The sequence below is a fragment of the Pelecanus crispus genome, chromosome 30 (genome assembly GCF_030463565.1).
Source record: "Pelecanus crispus isolate bPelCri1 chromosome 30, bPelCri1.pri, whole genome shotgun sequence".
Lineage (NCBI taxonomy): Eukaryota > Metazoa > Chordata > Aves > Pelecaniformes > Pelecanidae > Pelecanus > Pelecanus crispus.
In genome coordinates, this window is record NC_134672.1 from 167,338 (window position 1) to 184,674 (window position 17,337).

Genomic DNA, 17,337 nt, shown 5'->3' on the forward strand with positions numbered 1-17,337 from the left:
CGATGTCCCGGGGGGGCAGCAGGGCTGGGGGGGGTGACACCGATGTCCCAGGGGGGCAGCAGGGCTGGGGGGGGGGGGGGTGACACCGATGTCCCGGGGGGGCAGCAGGGCTGGGGGGGGGGGGGTGACAGTGATGTCCCTGGGGGGGGTGACACCGATGTCCTGGGGGTGGCAGGGCTGGGGGGGGTGACACCGATGTCCTGGGGGGTGGCAGGGCTGGGGGGGGTGACACCGATGTCCCGGGGGGGCAGCAGGGCTGGGGGGGGGTGACACCGATGTCCCAGGGGGGGCAGCAGGGCTGGGGGGGGGGTGACAGTGATGTCCCTGGGGGGGGGTGACACCGATGTCCTGGGGGTGGCAGGGCTGGGGGGGGTGACACCGATGTCCTGGGGGGGTGGCAGGGGCTGGGGGGGGTGACAGTGATGTCCCTGGGGGGGTGACACCGATGTCGCGGGGGGGCAGCAGGGCTGGGGGGGGGTGACACCGATGTCCTGGGGGGTGGCAGGGCTGGGGGGGGGGGTGACAGTGATGTCCCTGGGGGGGGTGACACCGATGTCCTGGGGGTGGCAGGGCTGGGGGGGGGTGACAGTGATGTCCCTGGGGGGGTGACACCGATGTCGCGGGGGGGGCAGCAGGGCTGGGGGGGGTGCCAGCGATGCCGGGGGCGGGCGGGGGGCACTCACCGGGCGGGGGGCGCGGGCGGGCGCAGCGCCCGCAGTGCCAGGCGGTGCAGGCGCAGGGGCAGGGTGACCCCCAGCACGGCCAGCGCCCCGTAGGCGCCCACGCTGACGGCGCTGAAGCGCGCCAGGCACCCCAGGGTGCCCAGGGCCCCCGCCAGCGCCAGCGCCGACCGCCCCGGCGCCCGCCAGTACAGCAGCTCCCACACTGCGGGCACAGCGCAGGGCTCCCAGTGCCCCCCAGTAACCTCCCAGTGCCCCCAGTGACCTCCCAGTGCCCCCCAGTAACCTCCCAGTGCCCCCCAGTAACCTCCCAGAGCCTCCCGGTGCCCCCCCACACCTCCCAGTGCCCCCAATGCTCCCAGTGCCCCCCAGTAACCTCCAGTGCCCCCCAGTAACCTCCCAGAGCCTCCCAGTGCCCCCAATGCTCCCAGTGCCCCCCAGTAACCTCCCAGTGCCCCCCAGTGCCCCCCAGTAACCTCCCAGTGCCCCCCAGTAACCTCCCAGAGCCTCCCGGTGCCCCCCCACACCTCCCAGTGCCCCCAATGCTCCCAGTGCCCCCCAGTAACCTCCCAGTGCCCCCCAGTAACCTCCCAGAGCCTCCCAGTGCCCCCAATGCTCCCAGTGCCCCCCAGTAACCTCCCAGTGCCCCCCAGTGCCCCCCAGTAACCTCCCAGTGCCCCCCAGTAACCTCCCAGAGCCTCCCAGTGCCCCCAATGCTCCCAGTGCCCCCCAGTAACCTCCCAGTGCCCCCCAGTAACCTCCCAGTGCCTCCCAGTAACCTCCCAGTGCCCCCCAGTGCCATCCCACAGTGCCCAGTGCCCCCCCAGAGCCCCCCAGTGCCCCCCAGTAACCTCCCAGTGCCATCCCACAGCGCCCAGTGCCCCCCCAGAGCCCCCCAGTGCCCCCCAGTAACCTCCCAGTGCCCCCCAGTGCCATCCCACAGCGCCCAGTGCCCCCCCAGAGCCCCCCAGTGCCCCCCAGTAACCTCCCAGTGCCTCCCAGTGCCATCCCACAGCTCCCAGTGCCCCCCAGTAACCTCCCAGCGCCCCCCAGTAACCTCCCAGTGCCTCCCAGTGCCCCCCAATAACCTCCCAGTGCCCCCCAGTAACCTCCCAGAGCCTCCCGGTGCCCCCCCACACCTCCCAGTGCCCCCAATGCTCCCAGTGCCCCCCAGTAACCTCCCAGTGCCCCCCAGTGCCATCCCACAGCGCCCGGTGCCCCCCCAGAGCCCCCCAGTAACCTCCCAGTGCCCCCCAGTAACCTCCCAGTGCCTCCCAGTGCCATCCCACAGCGCCCAGTGCCCCCCCAGAGCCCCCCAGTAACCTCCCAGTGCCTCCCAGTGCCATCCCACAGCTCCCAGTGCCCCCCAGTAACCTCCCAGTGCCCCCCAGTGCCATCCCACAGCGCCCAGTGCCCCCCCAGAGCCCCCAGTAACCTCCCAGTGCCTCCCAGTGCCATCCCACAGCGCCCAGTGCCCCCCAGTAACCTCCCAGTGCCCCCCAGTAACCTCCCAGTGCCCACCCCGAGCCCCTCAGTAACCTCCCAGAGCCCCCCAGTGCCCCCCCACGCCTCCCAGTGCCCCCAGTGCTCCCAGTGCCCCCCAGTAACCTCCCAGTGCCTCCCAGTGCCATCCCACAGCTCCCAGTAACCTCCCAGAGCCCCCCAGTGCCGCCCCACACCTCCCAGTGCCCCCCAGTAACCTCCCAGTGCCTCCCAGTGCCCCCTCAGAGCCCCCCAGTGCCCCCCAGTAACCTCCCAGAGCCCCCCAGTGCCGCCCCACAGCTCCCAGTGCCCCCCAGTAACCTCCCAGAGCCCCCCAGTGCCCCCCCACGGCTCCCAGTGCCCCCCAGTAACCTCCCAGTGCCCCCCCCAGGGCTCCCACCGCCCCCCACGGCTCCCAGTGCCCCCTACGGCTCCCACTGCCCCCCAGGGCCCCCCAGTATCCTCCCAGTGCCCCCCAGTAACCTCCCAGTGCCATCCCAGCGCTCCCAGAGCCTCTCAGTGCTCCCACTGCCCCCCACGGCTCCCAGTGCTCCCAGTGCCCCCCAGTACCATCCCAGTGCCCCCAGTGCCCCCCCAGAGCCCCCCAGTACCATCCCAGTGCCCCCCACGGCTCCCAGTGCCCCCCAGTGCCCCCCCCACGGCTCCCACTGCCCCCAGCATCCCCCAGTGCCCACCCAGAGTCCCCCAGTAACCTCCCAGAGCCCCCCAGTGTCCCCCAGTATCCTCCCAGTGCCCCCCCGAGCCCCCCAGTATCCTCCCAGTGCCTCCCAGTGCCCCCCCAGACCCCCCCAAGTAACCTCCCAGTGCCCCCCCCCGGGCTCCCGGTGCCCCCCAGAGCCCCCCAGTACCCTCCCAGTGCTCCCAGTGCCCCCCCCCAGTACCCCCCAGTGCCCTCCCAGTGCCCCCCAGTACCATCCCAGGGCTCCCAGTGCCCCCCCAGTGCCCCCCAGTATCCTCCCAGTGTTCCCAGTGCCTCCCAGTGCCCCCCCCGAGTCTCCCAGTATCCTCCCAGTGTTCCCAGTGCCCCCCCCGAGCCCCCCAGTAACCTCCCAGTGCCCCCCAGTACCCCCCCAGAGCCCCCCAGTAACCATCAGAGCCCCCCAGTACCCCCCCAGAGCCCCCCAGTAACCTCCCAGTGCCCCCCAGTGCCCCCCCAGAGCCTCCCAGTGCCCCCCCAGAGCCTCCCAGTGCCCCCCCATGCTCTCCTAGTGCCTTTCCAGTGCCCTCCCAGTGCTCCCCAGTACCCTCCCAGTGCTCCCAGTGCCTCCCAGTGCCCCCCCAGAGCCTCCCAGTGCTCCCAGTGCCCCCCCCCAGCTCCCAGCCGTCCCCACCCTGAGTGTCCCCACCCCCCCCATCCCAGGGTGCTCCCCCACCCAGCGTCCCCGCCCAGGGTGCCCCTCCCAGGGTGCTCCCCCACCCCCCGGTGTGCCCCCACCCCAAGGGTGCCCCCCCCCCTCCTCAGGGTGCTCCCCCACCCCAGGGTGCTCCCCCCAACCTCAGAGTGCTCCCCCCGCCCCAGGGTGCCCCCACCCCCACCCCAGGGTGTCCCCCCCACCCCCAGGGTGCCCCCACGCCCCCCCCAGGGTGCCCCCACCCCCACCCCAGGGTGTTCCCCCACCCCCCAGGGTGCCCCCCCCACCCCAGGGTGTCCCCCCCACCCCCCAGGGTGCCCCCCCACCTCAGGGTGCCCCCACCCCCACCCCAGGGTGCCCCCCCCTCCTCAGGGTGCCCCCACCTCCCCCAGGGTGTCCCCCCACCCCCCAGGGTGCCCCCACCCCCACCCAGGGTGCCCCCCCTCCTCAGGGTGCCCCCACCTCCCCCAGGGTGCCCCCCCCTCCTCAGGGTGCCCCCACCTCCCCCAGGGTGCCCCCCCCACCCCCCAGGGTGCCCCCACCCCCACCCCAGGGTGTCCCCCCACCCCCCAGGGTGCCGCCACCCCCCACCCCAGGGTGTTCCCCCACCCCCCAGGGTGCCCCCCCCACCCCAGGGTGCTCCCACGCCCCCTCCAGGGTGCCCCCCCCTCCTCAGGGTGCCCCCACCTCCCACCCAGGGTGCCCCCCCCACCCCCCAGGGTGCCCCCACCCCCCCACCCCAGGGTGTTCCCCCACCCCCCAGGGTGCCCCCCCCACCCCAGGGTGCCCCCACGCCCCCCCCAGGGTGCCCCCACCCCCACCCCAGGGTGCCCCCCCCACCCCCCAGGGTGCACCCACCCCCCACCCCAGGGTGTTCCCCCACCCCCCAGGGTGGCCCCCCCCCACCCCAGGGTGCCCCCCCCTCCTCAGGGTGCCCCCACCTCCCCCAGGGTGCCCCCACCCCCACCCCAAGGTGCTCCCCCCCCCCCCCCGGGTGCCCCCCCGCCCCCACCTTGGCCCTCCATGGCTCCCGCGGGTGCTGCTGGGTGGGGGGGGCACCCTGGGGGGGGGTCACCCCTATTTTTAGCCACCAATCCCGCCCGGACACCCAGGCCCCACCCTGCAACCGGACCCCCCGGCTGTGCCCCCCCCGCCGCGCCCCGAGGCCCCTGATTGGCCGCTCACCCAGGACTTCAGCTCCCGGCGGGCTCGGTGATTGGTCGGGAGGAGCCGGGGGCGGTTCCGGGATTGGCGGAGGGGCTGGAGGGGGCGGGCGCGGGGCGCCCCCTGCTGGCGGGGGGGGAAGCGCGGGCGCCGCTGCTGCGGGGAAAGGGGGGGGGGGTTGGGGGGGGCCCGAAACGGTGTCCCAGGACCCCCCCGGCCCCCCCGGGGACCCCCCCATTCCCCTGAGAACCCCTCGGGGACCCCCCCATGGCCCCCAGCCCCTCCTTGGGGACCCCCCCATTCCCCTGAGAACCCCTCGGGGACCCCCCCATGGCCCCCAGCCCCCCCCTTGGGGACCCCCTCCATTTCCCCCAGCCCCCCCGGGGACCCCCCCATGGCCCCAAGCCTCCCTTGGGGACCCCCCCATTCCCCTGAGAACCCCTCGGGACGCCCCCATGGCCCCCAGCCCCTCCTTGGGGACCCCCTCCATTTCCCCCAGCCCCCCCGGGGACCCCCCCATGGCCCCCAGCCCCCCCTTGGGGACCCCCCCATGGCCCCCAGCCCCTCCTTGGGGACCCCCCCATTCCCCTGAGAACCCTCGGGACCCCCCCATGGCCCCCAGCCCCTCCTTGGGGACCCCCCCATTCCCCTGAGAACCCTTCGGGACCCCCCCATGGCCCCCAGCCCCTCCTTGGGGACCCCCCCATTCCCCTGAGAACCCCTCGGGACCCCCCCATGGCCCCAAGCCCCCCCTTGGGGACCCCCCCATGGCCCCCAGCCCCTCCTTGGGGACCCCTCCATGGCCCCCAGGCCCCCCTTGGGGACCCCCTCCATTTCCCCAAGCCCCCCCAGGGACCCCCCCATGGCCCCCAGCCCCCCTTTGGGGACCCCCCCATTCCCCTGAGAACCCCTCGGGGACCCCCCCATGGCCGCCATGCCCCCCTTGGGGACCCCCCCAACCCCCCTCAGGGGTGCCCCAGGCCCCCCCCATCACCCCAACGCCCCCTTGGGGACCCCCCCTCACCCCCAGCCCCCCCCCCGCCCCCCTCATACCCAAGCTCAGCGGGGTCTCCTCAGCCTCAGGACCCCCCAGATCTGGCAGGGCCCCCCCCCCCTCCAGCTGCCCCTCGGGAGGGGCCGAGGGCTCCTCGGGACGTTTTGGGGGGGCCCTGGTAGCTAAAGGGGGGTCCGGCCCCCGTGGGGACCCCCCGGGGGGCCCCGAGCTTAGGCGGGGGGGGCGGCCGCGACGGGAGTCCCGGCGGCAGCGGGGTCCGGCTTCATTGGGGGGACCCCCCCCCCTAAAAGCGATGTAGGAGAAGGTGAGTTCCCGGGGGGGGCCCCGGGGCCCCCCCTCCGCCGCCGCCGTCGCCCCATCTTCATCCTCCTCTTCCTCCTCGGGGGGCTCCGGGGCCGCCTGCAGCTCGGGGAAGTCCGACTCCTCGTTGCCACCTTGGGGGGGGGGGATTTGGGGGGGTCAAAGGGGGGGGTCCCCCTATGCCCCCCTCCCCACTCCCCAAAGTTGTGTGTCCCCCCCCCCCCCAAACTCACCCTCCGTGGAGTCCGGCGTGGTGGAGGCCGTGGATGGAGCCTCCTCTGGGGGGGCAGAGGGGCTGGGGGGGGCGTGGGGGACCCCCCCGTGTCCCTGACCCCCCCCGTGTCCCTGACCCCTCCCCCGTGTCCCTGACCCCCCGTGTCCCCGGTCCCCCCCATGTCCCTGACCCCCCCGTGTCCCTGACCCCTCCCCCGTGTCCCTGACCCCCCGTGTCCCCGGTGCCCCCCCTGTGTCCCTGACCCCCCCCGTGTCCCTGACCCCTCCCCATGTCCCTGACCCCCCGTGTCCCTGACCCCCCCCGTGTCCCTGACCCCTCCCCATGTCCCTGACCCCCCGTGTCCCTGACCCCCCCCGTGTCCCTGACCCCTACCCATGTCCCTGACCCCCCCCGTGTCCCTGACCCCCCCCGTGTCCCTGACCCCTCCCCATGTCCCTGACCCCTCCCCATGTCCCTGACCCCCCCCGTGTCCCCGGTCCCCCCATGTCCCTGACCCCCCCCCCGTGTCCCTGACCCCCCCCGTGTCCCTGACCCCCCAAACCTGCTCCTACCCCCCCCAGTCCCTGGGTCCCCCCCTCCCCGGTGCCCCCCCCCAGACACGCCCTGCCCCGGTGTCCCGGCCCCGGTGTCCCCCCATCCCCGGGGCCCCATCCCGGTGTCCCCGGCCCCGGCCCCTCCCGGTTCCCCCATCCCCGATGCCTCCACCCCCGGTACCCCCAACCCGGTTCCCCCAGCCCCGGTACCTCCATTCCTGGCCCCTCCCGGTTCCTCCATCCCCGTACCCCCATCCCCGTACCCCCATTCCCGGTACCCCCATCCCCGGTACCCCCCATCCCCGTACCCCCATTCCCGGTACCCCCCATCCCCGTACCCCCATCCCCGTACCCCCATTCCCGGTACCCCCCATTCCCGGTACCCCCATCCCCGTACCCCCATCCCCGTACCCCCATCCCCGGTACCCCCATCCCCGTACCCCCATCCCGGTTCCCCCATTCCCGGTACCCCCCATTCCCGGTACCCCCATCCCCGGTACCCCCATTCCGGGTACCCCCATCCCCGGTACCCCCATCCCCGGTACCCCCCATTCCCGGTTCCCCCATTCCCGGTACCCCCATCCCCGTACCCCCATCCCCGTACCCCCATTCCGGTACCCCCATCCCCGTACCCCCATCCCGGTTCCCCCATTCCCGGTACCCCCATTCCGGGTACCCCCATCCCCGGTACCCCCATCCCCGGTACCCCCATTCCGGGTACCCCCATCCCCGGTACCCCCATCCCGGTACCCCCCATTCCCGGTACCCCCCATCCCCGGTTCCCCCATCCCGGTACCCCCATCCCCGTACCCCCATTCTGGGTACCCCCATCCCCGGTACCCCCATCCCGGTTCCCCCATCCCCGGTACCCCCATCCCCGTACCCCCATTCCCGGTACCCCCCATTCTGGGTACCCCCATCCCCGGTACCCCCATCCCCGTACCCCCGTCCCCCGTACCCCCATCCCCGTACCCCCATTCCCGGTACCCCCATCCCGGTACCCCCCATCCCCGTACCCCCATTCCCGGTACCCCCCATCCCGGTTCCCCCATTCCCGGTACCCCCATCCCCGGTACCCCCATCCCCGTACCCCCATTCTGGGTACCCCCCATTCCCGGTACCCCCCATCCCCGTACCCCCATTCCCGGTACCCCCATCCCGGTACCCCCATCCCCGTACCCCCATTCCCGGTACCCCCATCCCGGTACCCCCATCCCGGTACCCCCATTCCCGGTACCCCCCATCCCCGGTACCCCATTCTGGGTACCCCCATCCCCGGTACCCCCATCCCCGGTACCCCCATCCCCGTACCCCCATTCCCGGTACCCCCCATCCCCGTACCCCCGTCCCCCGTACCCCCATCCCCGTACCCCCATTCCCGGTACCCCCCATCCCGGTACCCCCATTCACGGTACCCCCCATCCCCGTACCCCCGTCCCCCGTACCCCCATCCCCGTACCCCCATTCCCGGTACCCCCATCCCGGTACCCCCATCCCCGTACCCCCATTCCCGGTACCCCCCATTCTGGGTACCCCCATCCCGGTTCCCCCATCCCGGTTCCCCCACCCCCGGCCCCTCCCGGTTCCCGCATCCCCGGCCCCTCCCAGTGCCCCATCCCCGGTGCCTCCATCCCGGTTCATCAGCCCCGGCCACTCCCGGTACCCCCAGCCCGGTACCCCCAGCCCCGGTACCCCCAGCCCCGGTGCCTCCATTCTCGGCCCCTCCCGGTGCCACCGCCCCGGTAACCCCGGCCGCGAACCCTCCCCGGTTCCCTCATCCCGGTTCCCGCATCCCCGGCCACTCCCGGTTCCCGCATCCCCGGTTCTCCATCCCCGGTGTCTCCATCCCCGTTCCCTCATCCCCGGCCACTCCCGGTTCTCCATCCCCGGGGTCCCCATCCCCGTTCCCTCATCCCCGTGCCTTCATCCCCGGCCACTCCCCGTTCCCCCATCCCCGGTGCCTCCATCCCGGTTCCCGCATCCCCGGTTCCCCCATCCCCGGTGCCTCCACCCCCGGTACCCCCAACCCGGTTCCCCCATCCCCGGCCACTCCCGGTTCCCCCATCCCCGGGGTCCCCATCCCCGGTACCCCCATCCCCGGTACCTCCATCCCCGGCCCCTCCCGGTTCCCCCCATCCCCGGTGCCTCCATCCCGGTTCCTGCATCCCCGTGCCTTCATCCCCGGCCACTCCCGGTTCCCCCCATCCCCGGGGTCCCCATCCCCGGTACCCCCCATCTCCGGTACCTCCATCCCCGGTACCTCCATCCCCGGCCCCTCCCGGTTCCCCCATCCCCGGCCACTCCCGGTTCCCCCATCCCCGGGGTCCCCATCCCCGGTACCCCCATCCCCGGTACCCCCATCTCCGGTACCTCCATCCCCGGCCCCTCCCGGTTCCCCCATCCCCGGCCACTCCCGGTTCCCCCATCCCCGGGGTCCCCATCCCCGGTACCCCCATCCCCGGTACCTCCATCCCCGGCCCCTCCCGGTTCCCCCATCCCCGGTGCCTCCATCCCGGTTCCCGCATCCCCGTGCCTTCATCCCCGGCCACTCCCGGTTCCCCCATCCCCGGTACCCCCACCCCCGGCCCCTCCCGGTACTCCCACCCCCGGTACCCCCCATCCCCGGTACCCCCCACCCCCGGTACCCCCCTCCCGGTGCCGGTGCCGGTGCGTACTGCAGTGGGCGAAGCCCAGGACCTGCCCCATGGCGGCGGCCCCCGCATGGGGCTCCCGGTCGCCCTCGGCCCCGTCACCCCCGGGCCGGCCCCGCCGCGCATCACCGCGACGCCATGGCGGGGCCCGCGGCGGCGGCGGACAAAGGGCGGCGGCGGCGGCGGCGGCGGCGGGGAGGGGCGGGGCGGGGCGGGGCGCGGGGCGGGGCTGGGAGCCGGGAACCGGGCACCGGATACCGGGAATCGGATACCGGGAACCGGCACCGGGCACCGGCACTGGGAACCGGATACCGGGCACCGGCACCGAGCATTGGGAACCGGCACCGGGCACCGGGACCCGGCATCAGGAACCGGATACCGGGAACCGGGCACTGGCACCGGGAACCGGATACCGGGAACTGGCACCGGGCACCGGCACCGGGCACTGGGAACCGGGAACCGGATACCGGGAACTGGCACCAGGCATTGGGAACCGGGAACCGGCACCGGGCACCAGCACCGGGCACTGGGACCCGGCACCGGGAACCGGATACCGGGCACTGAGAACCGGCACCGGGCACTGGCACCGGGAATCGGATACCGGGAACTGGCACCGGGCACCGGCACCGGGCACTGGGAACCGGACCCGGGCAACGGCACCGGGAACTGGATACCGGGCACTGGCACCGGGAATCGGATACCGGGAACCGGCACCGGGCACCGGCACCGGGCACTGGGAACCGGACCCGGGCAACGGCACCGGGAACTGGATACCGGGCACTGGCACCGGGAATCGGATACCGGGAACCGGCACCGGGCACCAGCACCGGGCACTGGGAACCGGGACCAGGCAACGGCACCGGGAACTGGATACCGGGCACTGGCACCGGGAATCGGATACCGGGAACCGGCACCGGGCACCAGCACCGGGCACTGGGAACCGGGACCAGGCAACGGCACCGGGAACTGGATACCGGGCACCGGCACTGGGCACCGGCACCGGGAATCGGATACCAGGAACCGGCACTGGGCACCGGCACTGGGAACGGGATACTGGGAACTGTCACCGGGAACTGGGAACTGGCACCGGGCACTGGGAACCGGATACCGGGAACTGGGAACTGGCACCGGGCACTGGGAACCGGGAACCAGATACCGGGAACCGGCACCGGATACCGGGCACCGGCACCGGAGCCCCCCGGTGCCCCCGGCGTCCCCAGAGCCCTCCCAGAGCCTCCCAGTACCTCCAAGCCCCGCCCCCCAGTACGCCCCAGTGCCGCCCAGTACCTGTCAGGGTCCCCCAGTGCCCTCCCAGTGCTCCCAGTGCCCCGAGTATTGCCTCAGAGCTGCTCCAGCACCCCCCTCCCAGTGCCCCCAGTACCTCCCAGTGCTCCCAGTGCCCTCCCAGTGCCCTCCCAGTGCCCCCAGTACCTCCCAGTGCCCTCCCAGTGCTCCCAGTGCCCCGAGTATTGCCTCAGAGCTGCTCCAGCACCCCCTCCCAGTGCCCCCAGTACCTCCCAGTGCTCCCAGTGCCCTCCCAGTGCCCTCCCAGTGCCCCCAGTACCTCCCAGTGCCCTCCCAGTGCTCCCAGTGCCCCGAGTATTGCCTCAGAGCTGCTCCAGCACCCCCTCCCAGTGCCCCCAGTACCTCCCAGTGCTCCAGTGCCCTCCCAGTGCCCTCCCAGTGCCCCCAGTACCTCCCAGTGCCCTCCCAGTACTCCCAGTGCCCCGAGTATTGCCTCAGAGCTGCTCCAGCACCCCCTCCCAGTGCCCCCAGTACCTCCCAGTGCTCCCAGTGCCCCCAGTACCTCCCAGTGCTCCCCAGTGCTCCCAGTGCCCTTCCAGAGCTGCCCCAGCACCCTCCCAGTGCCCCCAGTACCTCCCAGTGCTCCCAGTGCCCCCAGTACCTCCCAGTGCTCCCAGTGCCCCCAGTGCCTCCCAGTGCTCCCAGTGCCCCCAGTGCCTCCCAGTGCTCCCAGTGCCCTCCCAGTGCTCCCCAGTGCTCCCAGTGCCCTCCCAGAGCTGCCCCAGTGCCCTCCCAGTGCTCCCAGTGCCCTTCCAGAGCTGCCCCAGCACCCTCCCAGTGCCCCCAGTGCCCTCCCAGTGCCCACCCAGTACCCTCCCAGTGCTCCCAGTGCCCCGAGTATTGCCTCAGAGCTGCTCCAGCACCCCCTCCCAGTGCCCCCAGTACCTCCCAGTGCTCCCAGTGCCCTCCCAGTGCCCCCAGTACCCTCCCAGAGCTGCCCCAGTACCTCCCAGTGCTCCCAGTGCCCTCCCAGTGCCCCCAGTGCCCTCCCAGAGCTGCCCCAGTACCTCCCAGTGCTCCCAGTGCCCTCCCAGTGCCCCCAGTGCCCTCCCAGAGCTGCCCCAGTACCTCCCAGTGCTCCCAGTGCCCTCCCAGTGCCCCCAGTACCCTCCCAGAGCTGCCCCAGTACCTCCCAGTGCTCACAGTACCTCCCAGTGCTCCCAGTGCCCTCCCAGTGCCCCCAGTGCCCTCCCAGAGCTGCCCCAGTACCTCCCAGTGCTCCCAGTGCCCTCCCAGTGCCCCCAGTGCCCTCCCAGAGCTGCCCCAGTACCTCCCAGTGCTCCCAGTGCCCTCCCAGTGCCCCCAGTGCCCTCCCAGAGCTGCCCCAGTACCTCCCAGTGCTCCCAGTGCCCTCCCAGTGCCCCCAGTGCCCTCCCAGAGCTGCCCCAGTACCTCCCAGTGCTCCCAGTGCCCTCCCAGTGCCCCCAGTGCCCTCCCAGAGCTGCCCCAGTACCTCCCAGTGCTCCCAGTGCCCTCCCAGTGCCCCCAGTGCCCTCCCAGAGCTGCCCCAGTACCTCCCAGTGCTCCCAGTATCCTCCCAGTGCTGCCAGTACCCTCCCAGAGCTGCCCCAGTACCTCCCAGTGCTCCCAGTGCTCTCCCATTGCCCCCAGTACCCTCCCAGAGCTGCCCCAGTACCTCCCAGTGCTCCCAGTGCCCTTCCAGAGCTGCCCCAGCACCCTCCCAGTGCCCCCAGTGCCCTCCCAGTGCCCTCCCAGTGCTCCCCAGTGCCCCGAGTATTGCCTCAGAGCTGCTCCAGCACCCCCTCCCAGTGCCCCCAGTACCTCCCAGTGCTCCCAGTGCCCTCCCAGTGCCCCCAGTACCCCCCAGTGCTCCCAGTGACCTTCCAGAGCTGCCCCAGCACCCTCCCAGTGCCCCCCCAGTGCCCACCCAGTACCCTCCCAGTGCTCCCAGTGCCCCGAGTATTGCCTCAGAGCTGCCCCAGCACCCTCGCAGTGCCCCCAGTACCTCCCAGTGCCCCCAGTGCCCTCCCAGTGCCCCCAGTGCCCTCCCAGAGCTGCCCCAGTACCTCCCAGTGCCCCCAGTGCCCCGAGTATCGCCTCAGAGCTGCCCCAGCACCTTCCCAGTGCCCCCAGTACCTCCCAGTGCCCACCCAGTACCCTCCCAGAGCTGCCCCAGTACCCTCCCAGTGCCCCCAGTGCCCTCCCAGTGCTCCCCAGTGCCCTCCCAGTGCTCCCCAGTGCCCTCCCAGTGCTCACCCAGTGCCCTCCCAGAGCTGCCCCAGTACCCTCCCAGAGCTGCCCCAGCACCCTCCCAGTGCCCCCAGTGCCCTCCCAGTGCCTCCCAGTGCCCTCCCAGTGCCCTCCCAGAGCTGCCCAGTAGCTCCCAGAGCCCCCCGTACCTCCCAGTGCCCCCAGTACCATCCAAGAGCCTCCCCAGTACTCTCCCAGTCCTCCCAGTTCCCTCCCAGAGCCTCCCCAGTACCTCCCAGAGGTGGCCCAGTACCTCATAGTGACCCCAGTACCCTCCAAGAGCCTCCCCAGTTCCTTCCCAGTGCTCCCAGTTCCCCACCAGAGCCTCTCCAGTAACCCCAATATCTTCCCCAGTACCTCCCAGTGCCCCCAGCTCCCTCCAAGGACCTCCCCAGTACCTCCCAGTGCTCCCAGTACCCTCCCAGTATCCCCCCAGTGCTCCCAGTACCCTCCCAGGGCCTCCCCAGCACCCCCCAGTACCTCCTAGTGCTCCCAGTACCCTCCTAGAGCCTCCCCAGTACCTCCCAGTGCCCCCAGTACCCTCCTAAAGCCTCTCCAGTCCCCCCCAGTACTTCCCAGTGCCCCCCAGTACCTCCCAGTGCCCCCCAGTACCGCCCAGAGGTGCCCCAATACCCTCCCAGCGCCTCCCCAGTTCCCCCAGTACCCTCCCCAGTACCTTCCAGTGCTCCCAGTGCCCTCCCAGAGCCTCTCCAGTACTTCCCAGTGCTCCCAGTACCCTCCTAGAGCCTCCCCAGTGCCCCCCCAGTACCTCCAGTACCCTTCTAGAGTCTCTCCAGTACCCCCAGTACCTCCCAGTGCACCCAGTACTCTCCCAGTGCCCCCAGTACCTCCCAGAGGTGCCCCAGTACCCTCCCAGCGCCTCCCCAGTGCCCCCAGTACCCTCCTAGAGCCTCTCCAGTACCCCCAGTACCTCCCAGTTCCCCCAGTACCCTCCCAGAGCCTTCTCCGTGCCTCCCAGTGCTCCCAGAGCCTCCCCAGTACCTCCCAGAGCCTCCCCAGTACTCTCCCAGTGCTCCCAGTACCTCCCAGAGCCTCCCCAGTACCTCCCAGTACCCTCCCAGAGCCTCCCCAGTACTCTCCCAGTGCTCCCAGAGCCTCCCCAGTACTCCCAGTACCCTCCCAGAGCCTCCCCAGTGCCGTCCCAGTGCTCCCAGTACTCTCCCAGTTCCCTCCCAGAGCCTCCCCAGTACCCCCAGTTCCCTCCCAGTGCTCCCAGTACCCTCCCAGTTCCCCCCCAGTGCTCCCAGTGCCCTCCCAGAGCCTCCCCAGTACTCTCCCAGTACCCCCAGTACCCTCCCAGAGCCTCCCCAGTACTCTCCCAGTGTTCCCAGTGCCCTCCCAGAGCCTCCCCAGTACTCTCCCAGTACCCCCAGTACCCTCCCAGAGCCTCCCCAGTACTCTCCCAGTGCTCCCAGTGCCCTCCCAGTGCCCCCAGTGCCCTCCCAGAGCTGCCCCAGTACCTCCCAGTGCTCCCAGTGCCCTCCCAGTGCCCCCAGTACCCTCCCAGAGCTGCCCCAGTACCTCCCAGTGCTCACAGTACCTCCCAGTGCTCCCAGTGCCCTCCCAGTGCCCCCAGTGCCCTCCCAGAGCTGCCCCAGTACCTCCCAGTGCTCCCAGTGCCCTCCCAGTGCCCCCAGTGCCCTCCCAGAGCTGCCCCAGTACCTCCCAGTGCTCCCAGTGCCCTCCCAGTGCCCCCAGTGCCCTCCCAGAGCTGCCCCAGTACCTCCCAGTGCTCACAGTGCCCTCCCAGTGCCCCCAGTGCCCTCCCAGAGCTGCCCCAGTACCTCCCAGTGCTCCCAGTGCCCTCCCAGTGCCCCCAGTGCCCTCCCAGAGCTGCCCCAGTACCTCCCAGTGCTCCCAGTGCCCTCCCAGTGCCCCCAGTGCCCTCCCAGAGCTGCCCCAGTACCTCCCAGTGCTCCCAGTGCCCTCCCAGTGCCCCCAGTGCCCTCCCAGAGCTGCCCCAGTACCTCCCAGTGCTCACAGTACCTCCCAGTGCTCCCAGTGCCCTCCCAGAGCTGCCCCAGTACCTCCCAGTGCTCCCAGTGCCCTCCCAGTGCCCCCAGTGCCCTCCCAGAGCTGCCCCAGTACCTCCCAGTGCTCCCAGTGCCCTCCCAGTGCTCCCAGTGCCCTCCCAGAGCTGCCCCAGTACCTCCCAGTGCTCACAGTGCCCTCCCAGTGCCCCCAGTGCCCTCCCAGAGCTGCCCCAGTACCTCCCAGTGCTCCCAGTGCCCTCCCAGTGCCCCCAGTGCCCTCCCAGAGCTGCCCCAGTACCTCCCAGTGCTCCCAGTGCCCTCCCAGTGCCCCCAGTGCCCTCCCAGAGCTGCCCCAGTACCTCCCAGTGCTCCCAGTATCCTCCCAGTGCTCCCAGTACCCTCCCAGAGCTGCCCCAGTACCTCCCAGTGCTCCCAGTGCTCTCCCATTGCCCCCAGTACCCTCCCAGAGCTGCCCCAGTACCTCCCAGTGCTCCCAGTGACCTTCCAGAGCTGCCCCAGCACCCTCCCAGTGCCCCCAGTGCCCTCCCAGTGCCCTCCCAGTGCTCCCCAGTGCCCCGAGTATTGCCTCAGAGCTGCTCCAGCACCCCCTCCCAGTGCCCCCAGTACCTCCCAGTGCTCCCAGTGCCCTCCCAGTGCCCCCAGTACCCCCCAGTGCTCCCAGTGACCTTCCAGAGCTGCCCCAGCACCCTCCCAGTGCCCCCCCAGTGCCCACCCAGTACCCTCCCAGTGCTCCCAGTGCCCCGAGTATTGCCTCAGAGCTGCCCCAGCACCCTCGCAGTGCCCCCAGTACCTCCCAGTGCCCCCAGTGCCCTCCCAGTGCCCCCAGTGCCCTCCCAGAGCTGCCCCAGTACCTCCCAGTGCCCCCAGTGCCCCGAGTATCGCCTCAGAGCTGCCCCAGCACCTTCCCAGTGCCCCCAGTACCTCCCAGTGCCCACCCAGTACCCTCCCAGAGCTGCCCCAGTACCCTCCCAGTGCCCCCAGTGCCCTCCCAGTGCTCCCCAGTGCCCTCCCAGTGCTCCCCAGTGCTCACCCAGTGCCCTCCCAGAGCTGCCCCAGTACCCTCCCAGAGCTGCCCCAGTACCCTCCCAGTGCCCCCAGTGCCCTCCCAGTGCTCCCCAGTGCCCTCCCAGTGCTCCCCAGTGCTCACCCAGTGCCCTCCCAGAGCTGCCCCAGTACCCTCCCAGTGCCCCCAGTGCCCTCCCAGTGCCTCCCAGTGCCCTCCCAGTGCCCTCCCAGAGCTGCCCAGTAGCTCCCAGAGCCCCCCGTACCTCCCAGTGCCCCCAGTACCATCCAAGAGCCTCCCCAGTACTCTCCCAGTCCTCCCAGTTCCCTCCCAGAGCCTCCCCAGTACCTCCCAGAGGTGGCCCAGTACCTCATAGTGACCCCAGTACCCTCCGAGAGCCTCCCCAGTTCCTTCCCAGTGCTCCCAGTTCCCCCACCAGAGCCTCTCCAGTAACCCCAATATCTTCCCCAGTACCTCCCAGTGCCCCCAGCTCCCTCCAAGGACCTCCCCAGTACCTCCCAGTGCTCCCAGTACCCTCCCAGTATCCCCCCAGTGCTCCCAGTACCCTCCCAGGGCCTCCCCAGCACCCCCCAGTACCTCCTAGTGCTCCCAGTACCCTCCTAGAGCCTCCCCAGTACCTCCCAGTGCCCCCAGTACCCTCCTAAAGCCTCTCCAGTCCCCCCCAGTACTTCCCAGTGCCCCCCAGTACCTCCCAGTGCCCCCCAGTACCGCCCAGAGGTGCCCCAATACCCTCCCAGCGCCTCCCCAGTTCCCCCAGTACCCTCCCCAGTACCTTCCAGTGCTCCCAGTGCCCTCCCAGAGCCTCTCCAGTACTTCCCAGTGCTCCCAGTACCCTCCTAGAGCCTCCCCAGTGCCCCCCCAGTACCTCCAGTACCCTTCTAGAGTCTCTCCAGTACCCCCAGTACCTCCCAGTGCACCCAGTACTCTCCCAGTGCCCCCAGTACCTCCCAGAGGTGCCCCAGTACCCTCCCAGCGCCTCCCCAGTGCCCCCAGTACCCTCCTAGAGCCTCTCCAGTACCCCCAGTACCTCCCAGTTCCCCCAGTACCCTCCCAGAGCCTTCTCCGTGCCTCCCAGTGCTCCCAGAGCCTCCCCAGTACCTCCCAGAGCCTCCCCAGTACTCTCCCAGTGCTCCCAGTACCTCCCAGAGCCTCCCCAGTACCTCCCAGTACCCTCCCAGAGCCTCCCCAGTACTCTCCCAGTGCTCCCAGAGCCTCCCCAGTACTCCCAGTACCCTCCCAGAGCCTCCCCAGTGCCGTCCCAGTGCTCCCAGTACTCTCCCAGTTCCCTCCCAGAGCCTCCCCAGTACCCCCAGTTCCCTCCCAGTGCTCCCAGTACCCTCCCAGTTCCC

The 17,337-nt window shown here is 71.6% G+C and overlaps 1 protein-coding gene across 1 annotated transcript in view; it reads left to right on the forward strand.

Moving 5' to 3' along the window:
• The window catches only part of B9D2 (B9 domain containing 2), a 34,981-nt gene that overhangs the window by 930 nt on the left and 16,714 nt on the right, over positions 1 to 17,337 (forward strand). The window contains 1 exon segment of the mRNA XM_075725387.1: positions 9,917 to 10,598. Within this exon segment, the coding sequence (XP_075581502.1) occupies positions 9,917 to 10,598 (682 nt within the window).